This window comes from Pecten maximus, chromosome 8, assembly GCF_902652985.1.
Source record: "Pecten maximus chromosome 8, xPecMax1.1, whole genome shotgun sequence".
Classification (NCBI taxonomy): Eukaryota; Metazoa; Mollusca; class Bivalvia; order Pectinida; family Pectinidae; genus Pecten; species Pecten maximus.
Window position 1 is genome coordinate 32,338,293 of NC_047022.1, and position 27,868 is coordinate 32,366,160.

The following is a 27,868-nucleotide window of genomic DNA, read 5'->3' on the forward strand; positions in this document are numbered from 1 at the left end:
CTGACACACCCAGTATATTGGGTGTATTGACAGACAAAGCGAGCACCTGTGTCTGACACACCCAGTATATTGGGTGTATTGACAGACAAGGCGAGTACCTGTGTCTGACACACCCAGTATATTGGGTGTATTGACAGACAAGGCGAGTACCTGTGTCTGACACACCCAGTATATTGGGTGTATTGACAGACAAAGCGAGCACCTGTGTGTTACACCCAGTATATTGGGTGTATTGACAGACAAAGCGAGTACTTGTGTGTTACACCCAGTATATTGGGTGTATTGACAGACAAAGCGAGTACCTGTGTGTTACACCCAGTATATTGGGTGTATTGACAGACAAGGCGAGTACCTGTGTGACATGCCCAGTATATTGGGTGTATTCACAGACAAAGTGAGTACCTGTGTGACACGCCCAGTATATTGGGTGTATTGACAGACAAAGCGAGTACTTGTGTGTTACACCCAGTATATTGGGTGTATTGACAGACAAAGCGAGTACCTGTGTGTTACACCCAGTATATTGGGTGTATTGACAGACAAAGCGAGCACCTGTGTGTTACACCCAGTATATTGGGTGTATTGACAGACAAAGCGAGTACCTGTGTGTTACACCCAGTATATTGGGTGTATTGACAGACAAAGCGAGTACCTGTGTGTTACACCCAGTATATTGGGTGTATTGACAGACAAAGCGAGTACTTGTGTGTTACACCCAGTATATTGGGTGTATTGACAGACAAAGCGAGTACTTGTGTGTTACACCCAGTATATTGGGTGTATTGACAGACAAAGCGAGTACCTGTGTGTTACACCCAGTATATTGGGTGTATTGACAGACAAGGCGAGTACCTGTGTGACATGCCCAGTATATTGGGTGTATTCACAGACAAAGTGAGTACCTGTGTGTTACACCCAGTATATTGGATGTACTGACAGACAAAGCGAGTACCTGTGTGTTACACCCAGTATATTGGGTGTATTGACAGACAAGGCGAGTACCTGTGTCTGACACACCCAGTATATTGGGTGTAATGACAAACAAAGCGAGTACCTGTGTGTTACACCAAGTATATTGGATGTACTGACAGACAAGGTATGTGCCTGTATGCGGTATAAACTCATGTATATTGGATGTACTGACAGGCAGGGCGAGTGCCTGTGAATCATGTTTATTCAACGGTCCTTCTAATCATAATAATTGTAGGAGCAGTAATGTAACAATGCAGGTAAAATATCTACCCTTAGAAAAACTGTTTTTGTTTGTTACTGCAAGAAGCTTCTGAAATAAAACATGAGACTCGAATTTAATGACTCGTGTGGATATCATCGCTACCCTTGATTGAGCTGATCTCTGTTTCCAGCAGCCTGTCCTTCCCCCCAGTTGAACCCACCGGGCCGATCTTCTGGAAGAGGGTTATAATTAGGGTCATCAGGTGCTCCTTCCAAAATATATTTTCTGAAATATAAATTTAGAAAAGACAGGCATCAAAAACCCATCTCAGAATATATAGGATTTGTGATGCCATTGTTTAGGTAGCCAATCATTACGCATATCATTGAATTATGTAATTTCTGTAGCGAATCATTATGTATTCCCTGAAATTATGTAATTTAAGGAGCCAATCATTATGTATATCCTTGAATTGCGCTATTTCCGTATTAATCATTACACTTGATTTACTTCATTTCATTAGTCAGTCAATACCCTGGCAACATTTCATTTATGAACAATATTATAGATATGTATTGTACATGAAGATTTTGTATATGACATAGAAATTAAAATGTTGTGTATTCCACTTACAAAAATGCTGGAGTTTTTAATAATCTAAATCCTCCTCTCTGTTGAGGGAAAACATCCTCCAGGAAGTAATATACATGTCCTACAGCAATACCTGTAACCATAGAAACAGCAGGTAAGTTACACAAACATACAAAATACCTGTAACCATAGAAACAGCAGGTAAGTTACACAATACCTGTAACCATAGAAACACCAGGTAAGTTACACAATACCTGTAACAATAGAAACACCAGGTAAGTTATACAATACCTGTAACCATAGAAACACCAGGTAAGTTACACAATACCTGTAACCATAGAAACACCAGGTAAGTTGCACAATATGTGTAACCATAGAAACACCAGGTAAGTTACACAAACATAAACAATACCAGGAACCATAGAAACGCCAAGTACGTTTCACAAACATACACCATACCGGTAACCATAGAAACACCAGGTAAGTTACACAATACCTGTAACCATAACAAGAGGCCCAATTGGCCTGTATCGCTCACCTAGCTCTACACCAACTTTGAAGTTGATTGATGTCATTTCTACACATACTATGCTGATTACCTCTTTATTCAAATATCAGTGTATGCTTGGTTTTTCATATCAATAAATTTTCTAGTCCATTCCAGCATAATATTTGCCTACTATCAGGTTTCAGAGACTCCATAGACTTTCACCCCAGCATGTTACATGTCCAATATCAAGTCCCTGGGCCTCTTGGTTATTGAGAAGAAGTCGTTCTTAGATTATAGCCTTTTTGACCCATGTGACCTTGAATGAAGGACAGGTCATTCATTTGAACAAACTTGGGAGCCCTTCACCCCAGCATGCTACAGGCCAAATATTAGGTCTCTGGGACTCTCGGTTATTGAGAAGAAGTCGTTTAAAGATTTTAGCCTTTTTGACCCCTGTAACCTTGAATGGAGGTCAAGGTCATTCATTTGAACAAACTTGGTAGCACTTCACCCCAGCATGCTACAGACCCAATATCAACTCCCTGGGACTCTTGGTTATTAAGAAGAAGTAATATTAAGATTTCAGCCTATTTGATCCCTGTGACCTTGAATAAATGTCAAGGTCATTCATTTGAACAATCTAAGTAGATCTTCATCCCAGCATGCTACAGACCCAATATCAACTCCCTGGGACTCTTAGTTATTGAGAAGAAGTCGTTTAGAGATTTCAGCATATTTGATCACTATGACCTTGAATGAAGGTCAAGGTCATTCATTTTAACAAATTTGGTAGCACTTCACCCAAGCATGCTACAGACCCAATATCAACTCCCTGGGGCTCTTCGTTATTGAGAAGGAGTTGTTATAAGATTTCATCCTATTTGACCCCTGTGACCTTGAATGAAGCTCAAGGTCATTAATTTGAACAAACTTGGTAGCACTTCACCCAAGCATGCTACAGACCCAATATCAACTCCCTGGGACTCTTGGTTATTGAGAAATAATTTAAAGATTTCAGCCTATTTGATCCCTGTGACCTTGAATGAAGGTCAAGGTCTTTCATTTTAACAAAACTTGGTAGCGCTTCATCCCAGCATGCTACAGACCCAATATCAACTCCCTGGGACTCTTTGCTATTACAATGTAGGAAGAAGTAATTTAAAGATTTCAGCCTTTTTGACCCCTGTGACCTTGAATGAAGGTCAAGATCATTCATATGAACAAACTTGGGAGCCCTTCACCCCAGCATGCTACAGACCCAATATCAACTCCCTGGGACTCTTTGCTATTGGGAAGAAGTCGTTTAAAGATTTCAGCCTATTTGATCCCTGTGACCTTGAATGACGGTCAAGGTCATTCATTTGAACCAACTTGGTAGCCCTTCACCCCAGCATGCTACCACCCCAATATCAACTGCCTGAGACTCTTGGTTATTGAGAACAAGTCGTTTAAAGATTTTAGCCTTTTTGACCCCTCTGACCTTGAATGAAGGTAAACTTTATTAATTTGAACAAACTTGGTAGCCCTTCACCCCTCTGGGCCTTTTGGTTATTGAGAAGAAGTTGTTGAAATGGAAAAGTAGATGACGGACGACCGCGCCACGGCATAAGCTCACTTGCCCTTCGGGCAGGTGAGCTAATAAACTACCAGGTACAGTATTTTCCATAAATACATGTAAATGTAAAACTGTAATTCTACCATGTTTGCTATGCAACGCCAGTTTTAATTGGTTTAAAACCATGTATCATTTTCCAATAATACACGCTCGTGTCAATAATACACGCTTGTGAGTCACGGCTGTTTCAATTTTATATATCTAATATTCACCCATTGCTAATACGGTTACTGTAGCCGAGTGGGCTAATGGGTAAGTCTCTTCATAACTTTTTATCACGACGCGAGTTCGAATCCTATGAAGGCCATGTTTTTTTTTCATCCCTTTTTTAAATTTTCAAAATCAATGCCATATGATAGATGTTCTTGATCGTAGTACTGTAGTGCCTGTAAAGAAATGTATATTTCATCAACAAATAATGCAATACTCAAGAAATAAATTACAAGGTTTGCCCGGATTTCTTTGCCGTTTTTCTATTAGAAAGAGTTAGATCTCAGAACTAAACAGTACATGGTAGAATAGAAATAATCAACTTTGACTCGTGTATTGTTGCAGGATATACAACTTGGACTCGGATATTTTGCAATTTTAATTAATAACTCAGGCCTGTGGCCTTCGTTATTAATTTAATTGCAAAATATCCTCGTCCTCGTTGTATATCCTGAAACAATACAAGGGCCCAATGGGCCCAAATCGCTCACCTGCAATGCAGTGATCTTTTCATACATGGATCCTGCAGTTATTTGAAAGCATGCTACAGGACCAATATAATGTCTCTCTGCACTTTGGCTTTTCACTAAAAGTCATTTAAAGATTTAAGCATACTTGATCGACATGACCTTGAATGTGAGTCAGGGTCATTCATTTGAAAAAACTTGGTAGCCCTTCACCCAAGCATGCTACAGGCCAAATATTAGGTCTCTGGGACTGTTGGTTATTGAGAAGAAGTCGTTTAAAAGATTTTAGCCTTTTTGACTCCTGCGACCTTGAATGAAGGTCAAGGTCATTCATTTGAACAAACTTGGGAGCCCTTCACCCTAGCATGCTGCAGGCCAAATATTAGGTCTCTGGAACTGTTGGTTATTGAGAAGAAGTCGTTTAAAGATTTTAGCCTTTTTGACTCCTGTGACCTTGAATGAAGGTCAAGGTCATTCATTTGAACAAACTTGGTAGCCCTTTACCCCAGCATGCTACAGACCCAATATCAACTCCCTGGGACTCTTGGTTATTGAGAAGAAGTTGTTTAAAGATTTTAGCCTTTTTGACTCCTGTGACCTTGAATGAAGGTCAAGGTCATTCATTTGAACAAACTTGGGAGCCCTTCGCCCCAGCATGCTACAGGCCAAATATTAGGTCTCTGGGACTCTTGGTTATTGAGAAGAAGTCGTTTAAAGATTTTAGCCTTTTTGACTCCTGTGACCTTGAATGAAGGTCAAGGTCATTCATTTGAACAAATTTGGTAGCCCTTTACCCCAGCATGCTACAGACCCAATATCAACTCCCTGGGCCTCTTGGTTATTGAGAAGAAGTTGTTTAAAGATTTTAGCCTTTTTGACTCCTGTGACCTTGAATGAAGGTCAAGGTCATTCATTTGAACAAAATTGGGAGCCCTTCACCCTAGCATGCTGCAGGCCAAATATTAGGTTTCTGGAACTGTTGGTTATTGAGGAGAAGTCGTTTAAAGATTTTAGCCTTTTTGACTCCTGTGACCTTGAATGAAGGTCAAGGTCATTCATTTGAACAAACTTGGGAGCCCTTTGCCCCAGCATGCTACAGGCCAAATATTAGGTCTCTGGGACCCTTGGTTATTGAGAAGAAGTCGTTTAAAGATTTTAGCCTTTTTGACTCCTGTGACCTTGAATGAAGATCAAGGTCATTCATTTGAACAAACTTGGTAGCCCTTTACCCCAGCATGCTACAGACTCAATATCAACTCCCTGGGACTCTTGGTTATTGAGAAGAAGTCGTTTAAAGATTTTAGCCTTTTTGACTCCTGCGACCTTGAATGAAGGTCAAGGTCATTCATTTGAACAAACTTGGTAGCCCTTTACCCCAGCATGCTACAGACCAAATATTAGGTCTCTGGAACTGTTGGTTATTGAGAAGAAGTCATTTAAACATTTTAGCCTTTTTGACTCCTGTGACCTTGAATGAAGGTCAAGGTCATTCATTTGAACAAATTTGGGAGCCCTTCACCCTAGCATGCTGCAGGCCAAATATTAGGTCTCTGGAACTGTTGGTTATTGAGAAGAAGTCGTTTAAAGATTTTCGCCTTTTTGACTCCTGTGACCTTGAATGAAGGTCAAGGTCATTCATTTGAACAAACTTGGTAGCCCTTCACCCCAGCATGCTACAGACCCAATATCAAGTCCCTGGGTCTTTTGGCTATTTAGAAGAAGTCGTTTAATTTGTTTTTAGCATATTTGACTCCTGTGACCTTGAATGAAAGTCAAGGTCATTCATTTGAACAAACTTGGTAGCCCTTCACCCCAGCATGCTACAGACCCAATATCAACTCCCTGGGACTCTTGGTTATTGAGAAGAAGTTGTTTAAAGATTTTAGCCTTTTTGACCCCTGTGACCTTGAATGAAGGTCAACGTTATTCATTTGAACAAACTTGGTAGCCCTTCACCCCAGCATGCTACAGGCCCAATATTATGTCTCTGGGCCTTTTGGTTATTGAGAAGAAGTTGCTTGAATGGAAAGTTGACGCCGGACGGACAGCCGGACGGACGACGGACGCCGCGCCACGGCATAAGCTCACTTGCCCTTCGGGCAGGTGAGCTAACAAGAATCATCGTTAATTATTTCTAAAAATATACATGAATTTGGTTTTTTTTTGTAATTTGTTTTTTAAACTCAATTATTATCAGTGATACATATGAGCCATGTACAGTTTCCATGGCCATTTAAGTTCCCAGTAGAGAATATACTACCCACTAGATTGAAAATTGAGAATTCTTTTGCTGTTTTATCATCTTACCCATAAGATCAACAAGCACAGAATTTCCCAGCAAGACAGAAAAGCCAAGTAGGACCCATGGCAGGTACGGGGCGTGGAACGTCATCAGACCGAAAAAGTTCATCCGAATGAAGGGGTTCCTTCTACTCCACACATACACCAACATGATAGTGAACGCACTGCCAAGAAACACTATATTCACAAACACACCAACAATCTGGTGAATAGTTAAGGATCAGAACTGGTAATAAGTATCAAGGTAAATGCTATGTTTACTTAAAATAAAGAGATCCCAGAGGGATCTTGGCGCCCACCATTGAATGATCTTTATAGGTTCCATGTCAGATTGCTCTTTTCTCTATTTTTCCCTTCCTCTTACTTATCTGTGTAAATTGAAAAACATCCTTCCAGTACTTTTCATACAAGGGGACCTTATATATGAAATTTGAGATTTAGCAATAATGGCTGTCTGTCGACCATATTGTTTTCAGATTGGTCCCAAAATGCAATACGACGGACCAAGGGGGACATACATATGAAATTTGAGAAAGATCCCTTCAGTACCTTCTGTAAAATAGTGTTGTTTTCAGATTGATTCCAAAATGCAATATGCATAACTAGGGACCAAGGGCAACCTACATATTAAATTTTAGATAGATCCTATCAGTACTTTCTGAGAAATGGCGATAACAATCTTCAATTGTCAAAATCCAAGATGGCTGTCTGTCGACCATGTTGTTATCTGACTGGTCCCAAAATGAAATATGCATAACTAGGAACCAAGGGCAACCTATATATGAAATTACAGAAAGATCCATTCAGTTCTTTCTGAGAAATAGAGATAACAAACATCAATTGTCAAAATCCAAGATGGCTGCCTGTCAGCCATGTTGTTTTCTGATTGGTCCCAAAATGCAATATGCATACAGACCAAGGGGCAACCTACATATGAAATGTGAGAAAGATCCCTTCAGCACTTTCTGAGAAATAGCGATAACAAACTTCAATTGTCAAACTCCAAGATGACTGCCTGTCGGCCATGCTGTTTTCCGATTGGTCCCAAAATGCAATATGCACAACTACAGACCAAGGGGAACCTGCATATGAAATAGCAATAACAAGAATTGTTTATAGACAGTCGTCTGGACCACGGAAGCAGGGCAATTTGAATAGCGCATGCGCACCATCTGATGATGGTGGGCTAAAAATGCTGCATCCATCAGGTCCGTTCCCAATGAACCAACTACTGGTATGTTCATTCCCAGCTCATTGCAATATCTTAAGGGAATCAAATGTTAACCTTTTGATTTTGTTCTAGACTAACTGATAACTGTTTTTTTTTTCTTTTTAATTATAAGAAAGGACTTTCTGTACCCTTAACGAATCAAGGCAGGTAATTATAATCTCGATACAATGGTAAATCATATATGCATTAAAACTTTCAACATAAAATTCAATTGATATAATCTGGTTGTCATACATGTGGATTATAGGTAATAAAACAAAATGTATAAATGTACATGTTTTTGAAAATTAGTATTTGCTTATAATAAAAACCTCCCCAACTCCTTTAATAAATAATTAACTTAAATTCCTCCCATTTACCATGGAAATAAAAACAAATAAACTAAGCTACATATGTAAAGGATACAATCATAAGAGCTGCTCCAAACAAAATCATATAAAAGAAATCTGCTGTACGGTTACGAAATGATCCTTCCTCCAATAGGCGGCAATAGCGGTAAGCAAATATCATATTAAATAAGAAATTAAACCCTATTGGTCCAAAGTACATAAAATTTGTAATCAATCTCCATACCTGAAAAATAAAATATAAATACAGCACAGTATTACAACACAGAAAGAGTACAATACAAAGTACAATGTATATATACATAATTATGCTCATCATCATTTTGAATTAAAAACAAGTTAAAGAGAAAACCATCTGTGTGACATAATCTACAGTTATTCATTAAATGTCATTAACAGTTATATTATGAATGGTACATATTATAGTTTTAGTCACCAATCACATTTCTAACTAAAACCCATCCAGATATATGTCCTGGTTAAGTTGCCCCAGAGTGGCTTTATCTAGCTACATCTGAAAACCTCATGTGCTTCTATGAAAATCATGAATTTTCCACTGTTATTATTACTTGTATAACAAACAGCTTACCTGGTATTTTTTATATATAAGCTCTGGATTAAAATAAATTTGGAAAGGTGTTATCACATCTAGTTGCTGTAAAACAAAATAATAATGGTATAAATGTATTTGATATTAAGTCACTCGTTCATTCAGAAGAGAAATGACTGAGAAATTATTTTATAACCAAGCTCATTGACATCTTATTACTGTTGTAAAATTGAGAGCGGTGAGAATATTTAGAGAATTACGCCTTTTTCGTTACAAATACATAAATAACTTCATTTTTCTATTTCAAATTATCCCGCAATTGAGTAACTTATATTTTTTATTACTCAAAGTAGAATCTGTTACTCAAATGCAGACTACTGTCCATAAACATGGCTGTGTTCAACTAGTAGAGAAGAGAAACTTTGATTAAATAATACATTGGAGAAAAAAAAATGTGTTCAATTATTCTTACAATTGCTACTGTCGTCAAAACGCAAGCCGTTGTGTACGCTCGCGTAACCGGAGGCATCTGCATATATTCCTGTTGAAAAGTCTGTGCTGCCATTCTTATGGTTGTGATGTTATGGTATATCAGAGTCCTATAATAGATTTGAAGTCAGATAGGTATGTCCGGTTTCTGAATAGTCTACGTGTATCTTGTTGATATTTCTACAATTCCATGGCGCAGGCGCAGGTTTGCGGAAGTGAAACTAGAGAGAAATCTAACTAGATAGTCGATAAATTCGTACTCATAAACATTGACAAAGCGTACATTTTTATTTTTCATATTAATTTCAAGTGACAATTAAGATTAATTTCATTATTTTAGCGTAACAAAAAATAAGTTAATAAAAGGTTTTGCTTGTAGTAAACAACAATTCATACAGTATTTATCGGCTATTTTTGTCTAAAACGTTTAGTGGTTCCCCGGAAGTGTGTTTCAAAGAAGAAAAACATCATGGCATCTAGTTACACATCTTCGCCGCGCTACGTAAACGACGACGATTTAGACGACGATGACCTGTTTGATTTCGACGATGATCGAGATTATGATGACAATTGTACTGATGAAGGTAATTCATTCAGAAATGCATGCATTCGCACTTTTAAATCACGACAATTATTCGACTAATGCCTGTTGACAAAGCACACATCTTCGAGAATCATTAATGAATATTGGTCACTTAGTTTTTAAACATTGGAAATTAATCACCGAGCATAGACTTGTTTCTTGTGATTGCAAATACTCTTGTAAAGCGTGGAATCTTTTGTTGACGGGAACATTTGTATTGATATTGGTGTGGACATTTCGCCCCATACTTTTGTATGGCCTCATATTTATTCAGGTCAAGTCGACCACTTCATCAATATGACATCGCGGTGCCGCCGCTAATTGAAAATGTTCCTCATCCGCACATTTTTTTCCTGATGTAGATTTGTGTATTGGATACTAGTGAGGTGGCACATGAAGGATGTCACAGAAAGAATGAAGTGTAGTGAGGGGTGATAACTCTGTTTCAGCAGTTTTCATCCAAAACCGCTCAATATCTCAGTTTCGACCAAAAAAAATTCTGTGTGGTTCCTAAGACAAAAAAACCCGATACAGTTGAACTTGCAGTCCCCTAATGCCTCCTTTTACCAAATTAAAAGGAAATTGAACTATATATAAATTTCCACCAATCAGAGGCAAGAAATTGGTGGCCATTTTGTTTAAAGCGTGTAAGTGAGGCTACGACAGGAACCGGTGTCCCTTGATGTACTTACATATCAAATTTCATCAAATGCGGACGATATCTAAATCCGGACCAATCAGATGTCAGGAAATGGCCGCCATTTTGTTTAAATGTGAAAGTGAGGTTACAAGAGTGACCGGTGTCCCATCATGTACCTACATATCTAATTTCATCAAGATCGGACAATATCTAAATTTGAACCAATCAGAGCTCAGTTGATGCATGGTGGACATTTTGTTAAAACGTGAAATTGAGGTTACGAGAGGGACCTGTGTTCATGATGTACCTAGATATCGAATTTCATTACAATCTGACAATACTTTAATTTGGACCAATCAGAGGCCAGTAATTGGCGGCCATTTTGTTATAATGTGAAAGTGAGGTGACAAGAGTTGCCGGTGTCCCGTGTAGACCTACAAACCAAATGTCATTAAAATCGGACACTATCTTAATTTGGACCAATCAGAGGCCAGAAAATGGTGGCCACTTTGTTTAAAAAAAATGTTAAAGTGAGGTTACGAAAGTAACCGATGTCCCATGATGTACCTATATACCAAATTTCATTGCAATCGGACAATATCTTAATTTAGACCAATTTCCTCAAAATATAGGGATTAACTTGTTCAGATGTAAATCTTCATGATTTTATGGGGATTAACTCACCCCAATTTCAATTTTGGAGGAAAAGGTGAATAATTCATACTTGCGTGAGGAAAATCCCATTTTTTGTATTTCAGTGGAACTAAAATACAAATAGAGAAGGAAAATTGTTTGTTTTTTTGCTACCTGGTAAATCTATTACAACAAAATGGCATTTTGAGAATTTCCCTTTTGTTCAAAGTCATGATCAGTGTCTGTGTCAGTGGTCCATGTCAAGCAAATTAGAAAATGTCTATAATAATTTTTTTTTCTTATAAGTGGTTTCTGGAATCACTATAAAGTTCTTGATCGATCAATCATGAATAGAAAGGGAAATATCAATAATTGCTACATTATAATTTATAATTAATTTTAAAACATCATGAAGAGATGAGCGAGTTATCTCCCTTTATCTTTCCCTGATGAAAATTAGGTAATTAGCAAGTTTTAAATTGTTTTAAGTGAATTTGAACAATACTTTAAGTTTATGTAAATGAAGCTTAATCGAGTATAATAATCATGTTTTTCTTTTTAATAACTTTTTTCCACCCTTTTATCAGATAGCAGTTTGCCTGGTTTCTGAAAAATAACTGGCATCTCTTAGTTTGAGGCTGGTTCTCATTGTAGTAGTTGGTGACTACCTCACCGAACAACATGCAGGTGGGCTGTATGCCGGCATCCAGGACACAACCATGACAGCACTGAAAATAAATATCTTACTCTTACATGTTTGATTTTCTATGTTTTCTGTGATAATCACCGTTTTATTTTGAGGTGGGTCTCTTTGTAGTAGTTGGTGACTACCTCTCTGAACAACACATTGGAGGCCCGTCGCACGCCATCAACAGTAATGAAAGTACTTCAAAGTGTTTTGTCCAAGGACAACCGCAATTTACTGCGGTGTTAGGCCTTCAATTGCAATTAACTGTTCAAAGTAGAATGCGTCTCCTGATGTAAATATATTTTCCGTGGCAGTGTGCACGTGGGCCTTAAAACAGAAACATACATAACATTGCGAACTGTTTATACAGGTCCCTGTGCAGCTGTATTCTATCTGTGTGCAGATTGCATTTAGAAGACTATTTTGTAAAATTTTGATAATTAAATCCTGTTATTTAACTCTTTGATATTGTCAAATAATCTCTATAAAATATTTGTAGTAAGTTAAAATAAATCTAAATACAAAAGTATAAAGTATATGGTTCCCCACCTATAATAATTTAAGTTGACTTAATGAGATATAATAAAGATATAATAGTTCAATTTCTTTTTTTTAGTTTAAACTTTTAATTTGTCAGAATTTGATTTCTTGCACATTCTTTTCTTCGACATATTTAAACATATACCGTCTCTAAAACGTTAATGAAAACGTATGACATTTACACTAGGCCTACTCGAAGCTTACGCGAGGTTAGGTTTGTTATCGAAAAGAACTGAACGCTGGTCTGGGTTGACGATGAATACTGATCATGTCAAGCTGTTTGTTTTTGTTTAATGTCCTATTAACAGTCAGGGTCATTTAAGGACGTGCCAGGTTTTGGAGGTGGAGGAAAGCCGGAGTACCCGGAGAAAAACCACCGGCCTACAGTCAGTACCTGGCAACTGCCCCACGTAGGTTTCGAACTCGTAACCCAGAGGTGGAGTGCTAGTGATAAAGTGTTGGGACACCTTAACTACTCGGCCACCGCGGCCCCTCATGTCAAGCAACAAATTTGGTCATAGTAGAACAGCTATAACCTCCAATGTCACCTTTAATATGATATATTAAAAAGTCCTGGTCCTGACGGTAAAATGTTATACAACTCACTTTGACTGCAGCTAAGCCTTGAGTTGAACGAGTAAGCGGCGTGAAGTCCCCGGTGTTATTCCATCTGGAACTCCTCGGGGAATCATTTCAGCGACAATACCTGATGAGTTCAGGATGGCGTTATCCTTGCGTCATCAAAGCAGACGGTCTATTTATAGTAAAATACCCCTGTCGAGTGGAAAAATACTGAGAAGGGCGAAAAAATAGGCCATTTTCAAAACAATCTTGTGACTGTTCTGTTGAAGATATCGAAAAACTAAACAGACAGTTTTCTTCAGGAATCATTTATCTATTTACATGTGCATTATATATGTTTCTGGATTTTTTGGGGGGAATTTTGAGGGCGATTTAAACAGAACCTCTTAGTCAAAATGTTGATTTTGGCATGTTTGACCCAAAATATCTCATAAATAACAATTTCCACAGGAATACCAGACACATCCAGACCTAGATCGAGCCGAGTTTTACAATGGTTCAAAAAACCATCAAAATTGTATGTGTCATTTTTTCCACCCTCAAATCGCATACTTTCATTACGTTTCGCAAGGAACGTTAACGATAACAGAGTTTTCGCCCCTTACTACACTTCATTCTTTATTTTCATTGCCACATTAGAAAGCATTAAAATCAATCGACTTACAATTTAACCCATACAACTTTGTGTTACATGACCATTAGCTGCGATAACGTACTGGACGACAAACAGACAATTTCTAACAGACGGTTGTCTTCAGAGCTACGATTCCCTTCCATTGACAATAGTGTTGCAAAACAATGAACATCGAAAATGCTACAAATAGCGAATGCCGTGTAACTTTGGAGTAATATTTAGTATAATTAAAAATATCTAATGCAATTAATAGCAATGTATTTCCCTACCGTCACATCTAGAAATCTTTAATCTTTAATTCCAATATTTTACTACTCAAGAGTTTTCTCCGTTATCCGCAGTGATACTTCTCGAAGAACTTTCTTGAGGATGCTTATGATAAATCCGAATATGGTATGTGTGACCATATATGGATGAAGCTACTACGATTAAAAATCAACATTATCAGAGATATATATATTTAACTAATTTTTTGTAAGGGTTGTGAAGAAGGTGTTTCTTACTTAGCGTAATTATTCAATTTCAGAATGTTTGACTTTACTCATCAAGGTAAATAACTACGAATCTGTTTATTTGTTGAAATCTTGCGGGAAATCTCATTAGCACCAATTAATGCAATTAATTTTGATTTCCTTGTAAGGAAATTGATCTTTACACTTGTATGAAATGGCGGTATGTTTGGACTGATATCTCCATGTGTCTGGCTCGTTTTGGATTTTATCATTTATTGTCAAAGAAATAATGTAATGTGCAGGTTTATGGATTGAATATTGATAATTGATACCAGAATTATCAATTTACATGTGTTTTTTATCCAATAAAAATTATCATCATAGCTAATATACTGCCTGATGTGAATCACATCGGGACTTGCAACACTATTGGCAATGGGAGGGACTTCATACCCTGCCGGAGAGTAGTGTAGGCAGGATATGAATATTTGTTCTACATGACCATAAGACTGATTATATAAAGATATATATGTATATAATTATAAACAGGGCGAGGAAAACCACCAATAATACACAAACTTGCCTATTTTACGCCAATCTTTGTTACTGAAAAAAAACAAAAGCACATTAAACTTAAGTTTAAACAAAAAATTGTCTGTCACATTTCTTTAATCATGAAACAAATATATATCATACAATTCAGGGACGTACACACAGGGATTGGTAACAATCTCTATCTATTAGTAATGACGTAGTAATTATATATAAGATGACATCGAGGTATAACTACTACCTTATTGTGAACCACTTTTCTCCAAAACTTCTCATCCAATTGTTTCAATTTTTGAATCTGTAAAAAGCTGAATGAATTCCATGTGCGCTGATTAGGTTTTTCTAGCAAATACTTTTGAGCAATGCTCAAATTTTACATAAATAATCAGTGATTTTACATAATTGCCACTTACTGTTCATAGTAAATAACAAAAACTATTGAAATAAACTACCTTTTTGTGAACCAATTTTCTACAGAAATACTCACCCAATCTTTTTCATTTTTGGATTAGTAAAAAGCTGCATAAATTCCAAGTGCATAGATTAAGTTTTTGAAACATATTTTAAAATTTGTAACAAAGTTATTAAAATTTTGCATCAAATATGGTTAATTTCTAGCAATTGTCGATTTATTTAATTATTGAATCAATTAAAAGCTGAATACATTTACATTGCTTGTGATCAAGTTTAATAGCAAACGATTTTGAAAAAGTTAATTCAATATTACATCAATTAGCAGGCCTTTGCTAAAATTATCCAATTGAACCTAATGTCTGTTGGTATATAGTAGTAGTGATAAAGTGGTAGTCATGCGTTCATGACTCAGTTCACAAATACATAACAAGTGCACTCTATGTCAGTCTTAAAACTATTGGAGTCTCTAATCCATCTATGTATGTCCCTGTACAAATACAAAACTAAAAATCATTTGCACATTGGCCTAAATGGTCACCTGAGTTCAGAAATGCATACTGAATGGTTGATGTTTATGTTATTAATTAAGAATTTAAGACATTTGACCTGTGACCATGAAAGTAGGTCAAGGCAATTCATTTCAACACCTATGGTAGCCCTTCATCTCAGCATGCTACTGGCCAAATAACATGACTCTGGGCCTCTTATATATCAGTGACCAGGTAATGAGGATAAGTTTTAACATATTTGACCCCTGTGACCTTGAAAGTAGGCTATAAGGTCATTCATTCCGACATGCTACTGGCCAAATATCATGACCTTGGGCCTCCTTGCTATTGATCATGAGAAGAGGTCATTTTAAAATTTTTACAAATTTGACCCCTGTGACCTTGAAGGTAGGTAAAAGTCATTCATTTGAACAAACTTCAAATTCGAATTCTTATCCCCACATGCTACTGGCCCAATACGCATACCATCACCCGGTGCCTCTTGGTCATTGAGAAGGAGTTTAAAGATTTTTTTAAAGCTTTTCACTTTGGACCCCTGTGACCCTGAAAGAAGGTAGTCATTTAACAAACTTTATAGTCCTTGTTAACAAGTTGATTGAGACCTCTGGCATGCTTCAGGCCTAATATCATGGTCATAGGCTTCTTGGTTAATATTGAGAAGAAGTTGTTTAAATGATTTTTACACATTTGGCCCCCTAGCCTATGACCTTGAAACTAGGTCAATGTTATTCATTTAAAGAAACTTTATAGCCCTTCATCCCAGCATGCTACTGGCCCAATATCATGAACTTGGGCCACTTGGTTATTGAGAAGAACTTGTTTAAAGATTTTAACACTTTTGAAGTTTTGACCCCAGGCCCTGTGACCTTAAAATTAGGTCAATTTCCATTCATTTAAACAAAATGTTATCCATTCACCCCAAAATGCTGCTCATCCAATATCATGACTGTGGGCCTCTTGTTTATTGAAAAGAATTTTAAAATGTAAATTGTTTATGATGCACAATGCTTGTTTGTTTGTTTGCTTAGGTTTTACGGCCCATCGACAGCTATGGTCATTTAGGGCCAAACAAAATAGTATTAATCTATTTTATTTGAGTTTAAAAACAGATAAAAAAGAATTAAAAGATTGGTATTGTATACAGTAAAACCTCACTATTAAGACCACCTGGGGGTCCGGGTCAAAGTGGTCTTAGTAGCAAGGTGGTCTCAATACCGAGGTGGACCAAATTGAGCTAGACCATCAGGAACCGTAACTCTTAATTGACTGAACTCAGGTGCAAGTTGTATAGATTTGGATAAAACATGCCATAGTCTTAACTTTAAATAAAAACAAAGACAATTGTTTGATCTTCATGTAATTAATAATGTTTCAATATATGCTCTTAAATCATTACAAGTTTGAAAAGACACCAATGACACTATCACTTATACATGTACTGTATGTACATTTCACAAACTTTTCAAGATGCTCTGACCTGTGTTTTGCCGACCCCAAACTGTTCAGCAAGTTGTTGCTGGCTACGACCATTGCTACATTGAATCAGTTCAACTTTCTTTTTTAGTGATTATTCGTTACGTTTACGTGGTGTGGCCATCATGAGCGAAATTAGATATGAAGTAAGAAAGAATAGCATAATTCTACTGAAATATGTAGATGTATATTTAGATCACTATGATAAAAAAAATGGGATAAAATAATAAAAAATAGATTGGTATTGTATATTTAGATCACTATGAAAGATAATTGGGATAAAATAATAAAAAATATATAATGAATATATTATGTGAACTTTGTGATGTATATATAATGTCAAAGAGAGTAAGGTAAAAGAACATCAAAGCTAGACAAAAAGGTGATCACTAGATGAGAATCAACACCTTCCTTTGTCAAGATGGCTTTATTTCTACTCAATCAAAGGATGACTGCTACCTGTAATACATACACATAATACATATAATGATTAGTAAATCACAAAATTGTACAAAATCATTTACTTAAGCATGTTCTTATTGTACCTATCAATTAACCATTTAAACAAACTTCTGGTATTTGATTTGAAGAAATTCTAGCTAGATCGATTTACAAAATATTAGAGAAGAATTAAACAAAATGAACCAATGAAATTGCAAATCCATTTGAAATTGTTGGCCGGGTTTATTCCTACCAATTTGGTCTGGCCAAACTGACCATACAAAGGATATTTTGATGATTAAAATTTTAGGAAGAGAGAGTTGTTATCAAAGATAGAAGATACAGACAGAAATTTTCCAACTTTATATTTAATGGATCTGTATTTGTTGATTCCATTTCCATTCAAATTTCTTTCAAACATAATTCTCTTGATATCATGCCATGATTTCTTCAGGATCAAGCTGTAATCTAGCACCTACAGAAATGTTTCATTTGGGTGTGGAAAAAATATAAACAAGCTCATGTTGCATGTTAGACATTTGTGAGTACATAATGATCATCACTCTCTATTCTTCATATACATTAAGTTATGTATTATCAGTGTAAGCGTGCCAATATTTTTTTAACTTGAAAATTGTTGGACAGTTTATGTGGCCCATGACTGCTGTGTTGACAATTAGTGAAACTAACAAACATGGCAGACATACCCATGAATCATTTTTGAATTGGCTAAAATAACATTGAATTACATTTCCATTTTCCTGTCAAGTCATGTTAAGTTAGGTTAAGTTAAGTTCATTTTCCGATACAGGATCAAACAAGATCCTCTTCATCGGTCTCAAAAACATGAAATTTAAATATTTGAAATATAGATAATTATGACATTACTTGTATTATTAATGTATCTCAGATCTATAATTGTATAGGAGTTCCTGGTTCTCCCAGTGCTTATCCAGTCTATTTTTAAATGTATGTACATTTGGCACTAAAACTACATTTTCAGGAAGATTGTTCCATATGTAAGTTTCAAAACATGTGCAACCAGTTTGTAAATAGATAAAAAAATTAACATTATTTGTAATACCATATAGATAATTTTGTTGTAACCATGAAATAAAGAGTGGAACCTGTTAAATGCTGAAAATTTGAATGGTTAAATCTACTTCAATAAAAAGTTGACTTCATCGGACTTTTTCAGTACTAAAAGGATATATTTCTCAATCTCCATATGCAGTTATCCCATATATGGTCCCAAGTTGTGTCCATTCAATTTTGAGTAAGATCTGGAAATGAAATGGTGGATAGATGGCCATCATGGATTTTGATAGTTGAAGTTTGTTATCAATATATGTCAACATTGTATCTCAGAAATTTTCTTAGATCTTTCAGACATAAATGTTATCAAATGATGGAAAGAATGGGAAAGTTGAGAAAAGATTAGTCTTTCATAGGATCAATAGGAAATTAAGATAATTCAATGGTGGACACCAAGATCATTCTGGGATCTCTTTTTTTTTTAAATTTATTTTTGTATCAGATCTCACATTTCAAAACATTTTTTTTATAAATGTAATATTTGATGGTTAGGAACAAAACAAGAATCTGAAACATTGGTTTAACTTACCATAGTGTAGATCCACTTCTTGTTATATTCATATTATCGATCTGTGGTGTGAAAGCATGCATGTGTTACACAATTGCACATATACAATGTATCATCATGACCTGTATTGAACACTTATCATAGTTACCTCCCTTGGTTAAGTAAATCATGATCTCATAGGGGAATCCCCATGCATATTATAAATAGCATCATGATGGCTTCCACAGGAGGTAATGTACTGGCACAGCTTGTGTTTGTTTGTTACTATAGGTAGTTTGTCTGGAGCAACGTAGAGTGTAGGTATTGAGTTGAGTAGCTGTAGAATATGTACTCTGTTGCAGAAATTCTGAAGTCCATTCCTTGAAAAGTTAAAGATAACACTTCATCCTTGTATTAAATTTATGCTGATTCATGTCTATTTCATCACATGATTTGCAGTTATTTTTAGTCTGCTTCCCTTCATAAATTATCTCCATTATCTACAGATATTCTTATTCATAATCATATGTGCATATGATTCTTTATATTATTTGTAAATTTGTTGGCTTAGTTTTCTTCATCAAATTCTACATTTTTTGTGTGACAAAAAAAATGTTTTAAAGTGTAGGCCTCTGTTGTATTAGTCATAGGCCTAACCATGGAGCTGTGCATACAGTTTGCAGTATGCATTCAGAATTAACCTCATTATGTGTATCACTCCAATGAATATTATATGTGTACCTAAATTGATATTAATGATTACAGATATCGGATATAATCCTTTGTATGGTTCATGGATAGGCCTACTATCAGATGAACAATGATCATTGATTAATAGCACAGGAAATGATCTCATTCATTATAAAAAATGTGACAACCACCAACAATCCTGCCAGCCATGTTTTTTGTTAGTACTCTAGCTTACTTAAAGTTATATTTTTAAGTATCCGTTATTGAATCAAGCATACAAATCATTAACATTATCACAAACGACTTTATCTATAGCAATTAAAGCGTTTTTTCTTAAACTTCAACAATGGTTCTTTGATACTAGATACTACAAAAACTGACCTGACTGGAGGAATGTAAGGTAGTTACAAACTGTCCAATAGCTAGCTTTTGTGGCTGTGCGGTTGAGTGTTGTGTCTGTGTACCGAAGTTAAGCAACGTCGGAGTTAAGCAACGTCGAGCATGGTCAGCTCTTGGATGGGTGACTGCTCTGTTGTTCCCCCGGTGCATGTTACAATATTATAACATATATCCTATAACAGTTGATTTCTTGTATCATAGGTTAGCCTGGTTTTATAGATTTCTTTTTATTAGAAAAATTGAATAGGTACATTTTATTTCATGCATAGATAGAAAGAAATAAGAAATATATATTTCAGTGTTCCTAATAATCAATTTGATTTTTTTTTTTTTTTTTTCAAATATCTTCAATAATTAATGGTCAGCATTTAATAGAATATTATTAATTAAAAAGTAGTTAATTTTAATTTATCACTGCAACTATTGAAAAAGAATTAATCAATAGGGCTGAGGATGGCACAGCCTGGTCTTTTAATGTCATACGTATACACTGATCGATGTTTATAACTAGCTAGTACAGATCGGGATTTACTCTGGGTTTATTTACAACTTTCAGACTAAAAGCACGTGTTTTAAATTTTACTCTTACTGTTTAGTACATATGTATATTACTGATACTTCATAAGAATTTAAATTCCAATAAGGATTCGAAATTTTAAATGTACTCTTTATACAATTTATATTGATGTCTACAACTGTTATACTCCACAGATACAGAGGATGCCAGCGAGACAGATATGGCCAAGCAACAGACAGAATATACTGAGATCAAGGAACAGTGAGTAAAACAGTTTACAAATCACAAATTAAACTCATAGAATCTTGATGATATAGCTACATACTTTTTCTCTATTCAGTAAACAGAAGAAATCACACAAACAGCTGATTTGATCTCCATGGTCACTGTTTTTATATTACACTCACTAGCTAATAAGTGTTTTATATATATATTATGATAGATTTTCTTGGATATTCTTCAAGTGCTATAACAGCTACACATATTAGGAGTTCTCCTTGGCATGCATCCTCTTAGTCTTGATATCATAACACAGCTGATAGCTTAGTTTATAAGTCTTAAGCTTATTTTAACTATTAGTATTGATGGTTTTTAGTCTAGACAAAGTGAAGGTACGTGGTGTACTATAGGTTTCTGGTTTCCTCTTTGTCTTGTACGTATACCCATAACCCCAAAGTTTGTCAGTGCTCTAGCTGCTTCATTCCTTGACAGATTTTGATCAAACTTCACACAATGATAAAGGACCATAATATCTTGGGCAAGTTTCCTGGTTTTTGGCCAGGGTCAAGGTTACTGTTTTAAGCCAGGGACAGTATGGGACATGTATTGCTTTAGTAATACCCATTATGCTTGTCAATGAAACTTGGCCGTCTCTGTCATTTACAGAATGTACCAGGACAAGCTAGCTCATCTCAAGAAGCAACTACAACAGCTCCAGGAAGGTACATTACCAGAGTACATCAAGAAACGGCGGAAGATTGACCAACAGTTCAAGGAGCGCATGAGAATCAATGAAATATGGAGAGAGTATGAGGTACATAAGGAAGAGCCTTCTCCAGTTTACACTATAGGTGGCAATAAATGGATTTCTGTGAATGTCATTTCTTCCAAAATACATGTATATATTTTTTTGCATTTGATTTGAAGCAAGTAGCTGTGACTTTCTTATTTAAGATTATCTCTCCCAGGTGTCCTTGTGCTGCATTCCATCTTCTTGGTCCACAACCCACGGCTATGTGTTGGTCCACAACCCATGGCTTTGTGTTGGTCCACAACCCACGGCTATGTGTTGGTCCACAACCCACAGCTATGTGTTGGTCCACAACTCACGGCTATGTGTTGGTCCACAACCCACAGCTATATGTTGGTCCACAACCCATGGCTTTGTGTTGGTCCACAACCCACAGCTTTGTGTTGGTCCACAACCCACGGCTATGTGTTGGTCCACAACCCACGGCTATGTGTTGGTCCACAATCCACAGCTATATGTTGGTCCACAATCCACAGCTATGTGTTGGTCCACAACCCATGGCTATATGTTGGTCCACAACCCACAGCTATATGTTGGTCCACAACCCATGGCTTTGTGTTGGTCCACAACCCACAGCTTTGTGTTGGTCCACAACCCACAGCTATATGTTGGTCCACAACCCATGGCTATGTGTTGGTCCACAACCCACAGCTATATGTTGGTCCACAACCCACGGCTATGTGTTGGTCCACAACCCACGGCTATGTGTTGGTCCACAACCCACGGCTATGTGTTGGTCCACAACCCACGGCTATGTGTTGGTCCACAACCCACGGCTATGTGTTGGTCCACAATCCACGGCTATGTGTTGGTCCACAATCCACAGCTATATGTTGGGCCACAACCCACAGCTATGTGTTGGTATCAAGCTTGTTGTCAACCAGGCAGGTTAAAACAGCTAAATAATGTTAAAACAATTGGGAACCTGTTGTTGGCCAAAACGCCAGCTGATTGTTGGTCCAAATCTGTTGTTGTAACCATACTTTTGGCCACAAAGAATGTTGTACAACTCATATATGTGTCGGTCTCAAACGAGCGTATGTTGAGTCCCTCAACTCAAGCAGGAGTCCACACAGCATTCTTCACTAAAGTCTACTTGTGGAACCCTATTGTTGGATCAAAGTTCTTGTCCAATCCCCAGTAATGTTGGAAACACCAAGCTATTATGCAAACACAGTATGGTGAGTCACACCCACATATGGGTCACACCCACTATGGAGCGTACCACAACCATACTGACATGTCGTGCCACACCCACGCAGTGTTGGGACAATCCACGCTGTTTAATTATACTTGCCCCAAGAATTTTATAACTTTATATATATATGTCATCTCAATATTTGAGGTAGTGGTTTAGTCATTTAACTTCAAGTACAGAAGTCACAGAGATCTCTACTAAAGTCAACTTGTGGAACCCATATATTTATGATATATCTTATCTACCATAATGATTCTGTAAACACCAAATCATTTAACAATAACATATAGAGCAGTACCTGACATATGGAGCAGTACCTGACATATGGAGCAGTACCTGACAGCAGTACCTGACATATACAGCAGTACCTGACATATACAGCAGCACCTGACATATACAGCAGTGCCTGACATATACAGCAGTACCTGACATATACAGCAGTACCTGACATATACAGCAGTACCTGACATATACAGCAGTACCTGACATATAGAGCAGTACCTGACATATACAGCAGTACCTGACATATACAGCAGTACCTGACATATACAGCAGTACCTGACATATAGAGCAGCACCTGACATATACAGCAGTGCCTGACATATACAGCAGTACCTGACATATACAGCAGTACCTGACATATACAGCAGTACCTGACATACATGTATACAGCAGTACCTGACATATACAGCAGTACCTGACATATAGAGCAGTACCTGACTTATACAGCAGTACCTGACATACTGCACACTCCTGAAAAATATCAAAATATTAGCCCCACTCGTGAAATATATTTGGTATTACTGAAGACACTGTTAGATATCCTCTATGCATTCTGGGCCCAGAGCAATTGTTCTTAAGCTTGATGGTGAGCTTTGATAATTAAATAGTAATAATCATAAGACATACAGTTTATGAATGTTTCGTGTTCCGAAATAATCTTCATTTTCTGAAAAACCTTTTTTTCAGTATTTCGTTAATCATTATAATCTTATATGCAGGATTGTTACCATGGAATCAACAGAAATGGATTTAAACTCTTACCTGATTCTGAAATATCTTTTCCAGCTTGAGGTTGTTGACAGGGACTACATTATAGAGAAGAAAATTGCAGCAAAAGATTTTGAGGTGAATGATTACCTTTGTCACTATATAGAAATATAATTCATTGTTGATTTATAATTAGATACTTTTGGTTTGCCTTATTTACTTTCATGACTTGTGTGTATGTAACAGCAGAATGTGATTATATAAACCCATAGCTATTAACCAACATATATATGATGTAAAGAAACAGAGTAGAATTCAGCTGGGATTGTTTGTTTTCTAGATAAATCATACTAATGATATATGGTCAGAAGCTATACTAAAGGGATATTACTAAATTACAATTGTTTGTGTGTATGGTTGTATACCAAGGTTAGTGAACTTGTATTTTTTCATAAAAATCTTTATCTGAGGGAAGATTAATAGCTACAATGGTTTGTAGAAGATCAGTATAAAAGAGAACCACCGGGTAATTATGTGTTTTACTTGTTTATAGGAGAAGAAGATCGATCTGAAGGAACACCTGATTGCGGACTATGAGGAGAAGAAAAGAAATATTGAGAATGAGAGGAGTTCTATAGACTTAATGGGAGGTAGGCAGTTTATTTTGGGATTTAGCAATAGTTTGTCTTCAAATTATGTAAATCAGTGTAATTTCTGCTTTTTTGTCTGGCACTGGAGCCAGGGGTCTTTGGAATTGTGAAAATGTATGGCATTTTCGTGATACAATGAATTAGGGCAGAAAAAATACATTTCAACAATATTGAAAACAATTCCATTTCACCAAAAAGTCCCCCGAAATATATTTTTGTGACTATTAATAATAAATAACATTTGAATAATATCTTCCTTGCCGATTCTGGTGCAAGTAAATTTTTTTTATTTTAGAAATTGGTCATTTTAATTTTAAAACTGGGAAAAATGGCACATGATAATTTGATTTTGGCTCAAAACAGGTAAAAATTACCCTGTACCTAGATAGTGGCATTTTAATTACAAATTACCCCTGTAAATAGTGTTGTTATAGTATCAAATGTCACACATTGTTTAAATCAGAGTATACTAGCAATACTCGCTTATAACAATAAATTTTATTTCCTGAGGATGGTTTAAACCTGTTTAGCAAAGCTAATCTTTCACAAAGTCCTCAAATAAGTATTCCTTTGTTTGAAAGTTGTGTGCTGGATTTGACTAAACAATGCAAATCTTTTTTTTCCTTTTAGGATTTTTGTTGTCTGATTCCATGGAAGTGAAGCCCATTACCACCAGAAAACTACGGAGACGACCCAATGACCCCATTCCACTGCCAGAGAAACGGAGAAAACCTTCACCAGATATCCTTGAACTACTGGAATGTAATAATTACTTAAAAGATTAGTCATTTATCTACCAGGAATTAGAACCAGTCAGAAGTTCAATAACTGATCAATTGTCTCCTGAAACTTAAGTTCAGCACACGATTTATTTGGGTCATTGCTAGATCATAGGCATACTACTGGAATCATGATGAAGGTAGGGATTTGGATTTTTGTTTAAAAAAAACCCTGTGTGTGATTTGAGGGCTTGTGAAATCTGCAAAACATAAAAATATTTATGGAGAATTCTGTCCTGTTGGTTTGGTCCAGTTGAGTTCATAATTTACCTGTGATAGTGAAGCTATCTTAGTTGCTCGCTCAAGTAGGATTAGTAGTGAGCAAGCTTTAATGTAGGGATCTCTTTCCAAAGGTCCAATGGGACCTTTGAGCAAGTTCAAGTAGTGAGCAAGCTCAAGTAGTGAGCAAGTTTTATTAAAGGGATACTAGTCCGAAGGTCCAGTGGGATTGGTGGTGAGCATGTTTTACTGTAAGTATCTTAGGTACAGTCAGATTAGGGGTGAGCCACTTTGACTGTAGCCATCTTTGTGTTTGAGTCCAGAGAGAACTGATTTTTGCCATGAGATTTGTGATTTACATATTTTACTGTTGATCTAATTTAGATACTGTGTGGTTATATGACTGACTATATCATGTTTTTGACCTTAACTCCCTCACCTCAGCTGAATTTCTTCCTGAGTGAGGAGGACATTATGGATGATCTGCGCATCATTAACAAAGTTAGTGGGAAGCCCATCAGTAAGAAGTCCAACCTGGTACACAGCCCTCTGGAAACCACGGTGGAGGCAAGGATTGATGACGGACGTCTGTACTACGACAAACGCTGGTAACTTCTCCTACTAAGGAACATTTCCCCTATGGATATAAAGCCACCTTTGTGGCCATTGTTTTACTCTCATTTCAATAGTGAATCTCTGCAAGCTTGTCCTTATGTTGCTGGATACTCATTCCCATAGTCGTGTTACTTATCAAAGACACAACCTTTAAATCTTTATTGCGAGAAAGTTACCTGTATAAGAGCAATATAAGACCAATAAGAAGACTGCAAAACTTAGTATAACACAAAGCCAAGGTTTAAGTGAACTTACAGTGTTTGGTTTTGGATGTTAGATTGTTTTTTTTTTTTTTTATATAAGATCATTTTTATTCACCCGTCATTTGAAGGTATGGCATTCGTCCATCCGACGTAAACTTTTGTTTTCTGGCAATCTCCTCCATTATTTTTCAACTGACTCTTTGAAACTTGGTATACATAGCAATCATGATATGAATTTATTTTGAAAGAATTTTGATTTCACTTTTTTTTGCAGAAGTTATTGCCCTTTGTTTATTTACCGTATCTGTTTTTTGTCCGGCAATCTCTTCCTACATTTTTCAACTGATCTCTTTGAAATTTGGTAAACATTTTATTGTCCTCTGTTTATTAGTGTTTGGTTTTTGTTCCAGGTTCCACAGAAACCAGCCTGTGTTTGTGGAGTGTCGAGACAGTGCTAACTTCAATGGAGTTATCACAGCTATTGGAACCCAAGAGGTAATTATATACAATGTAGGGTACAGCACCCAATGTCAAAGATGTTTTCTTACCTCATTGATAGATTTATCACATCATGAACAGATATTAATTTCAAACTTTCTCAAAAAACATTCAATATCATTTAATGGATTTTAACCGTATAATTCATACTTAATTTGAAAACCATACTGATACCAGGTGTTTTGAAATCTTCAGGTTTTTTTGCATGTACATGTATATATATATATATTGTTGTAAAAATTGTTAACAACATGATATGCATTGTTTAATGAAAAAGACAAACTTAAAGAGAGATACTAAAGATCATGTCCACATCTGACATCAATTAACTTTTCTTATTTTTCTCAGATTTATGTACGTAAGATTGAAGATAACTTCAAGATCCGGATCTATGTGTCACAGCTACAGAAAGGACGGTACATGCTACGGAGACGATCAACATGATGCCATTTTAATCACATTTATTCTTATGTAGTTGTTTAAAATAAATGTTTCTGTAAATAGCCAGTGGTATTATTATAATTTCTGTGCTTACAACTTAATCCAACGACTTTAAAATCTCAATACATACTTCTCAATATTGGAAAAAAATATATAAATGGGCTGGAAATTAGCACATTTTCTTATTGTGAAAAAACAATGTATTTATAATTGAATTCTGATAAAAATAAAATATTTGCCAGTTTGGGGAATATGACCAGGATTAACTTTTCAATACTAATTCTTTTTAATAAGGATAATATTGTCCATGAAAACTATATCCCCTTTGATCTCCCTCCATGATTAATGAAAGTTGTCTCCTGTACAAAAATTCTAGACTATTGATGTTAAACAGTGAAGTCTTTGGAGAAGTCACATTGAGGTAGGGATCAACAGTAAGTTAGATCAGTCT

At 36.2% G+C, this 27,868-nt stretch overlaps 2 protein-coding genes across 4 annotated transcripts; one reads left to right on the forward strand and one right to left on the reverse strand.

Moving 5' to 3' along the window:
- Positions 1-1,183: 1,183 nt before the first annotated feature.
- On the reverse strand, positions 1,184-9,675 carry LOC117333225 (derlin-2-like). The gene is made up of 6 exons (XM_033892410.1): positions 9,449-9,675; positions 9,016-9,081; positions 8,485-8,652; positions 6,855-7,050; positions 1,808-1,898; positions 1,184-1,459 (listed from the first exon to the last, which is right to left on the reverse strand). The coding sequence occupies exons 1-6, from the start codon at positions 9,539-9,541 to the stop codon at positions 1,333-1,335; spliced, it is 741 nt and encodes a 246-aa protein (XP_033748301.1). The 5' UTR covers positions 9,542-9,675; the 3' UTR covers positions 1,184-1,332.
- Positions 9,676-9,893: 218 nt separating this feature from the next.
- On the forward strand, positions 9,894-27,479 carry LOC117333224 (sin3 histone deacetylase corepressor complex component SDS3-like). 3 transcript variants are annotated; one of them, XM_033892407.1, is made up of 9 exons: positions 9,894-10,049; positions 20,989-21,055; positions 21,680-21,827; positions 24,091-24,150; positions 24,566-24,662; positions 25,293-25,403; positions 26,100-26,268; positions 26,889-26,973; positions 27,325-27,479. In XM_033892407.1, the coding sequence occupies exons 1-9, from the start codon at positions 9,935-9,937 to the stop codon at positions 27,418-27,420; spliced, it is 948 nt and encodes a 315-aa protein (XP_033748298.1). In that variant the 5' UTR covers positions 9,894-9,934; the 3' UTR covers positions 27,421-27,479. The 3 variants fall into 3 exon arrangements, with proteins under 3 accessions (XP_033748298.1, XP_033748299.1, XP_033748300.1); XM_033892408.1 differs by lacking the exon at positions 9,894-10,049 and adding an exon at positions 19,391-19,439; XM_033892409.1 differs by lacking the exon at positions 9,894-10,049 and adding an exon at positions 19,438-19,505.
- Positions 27,480-27,868: the final 389 nt, after the last annotated feature.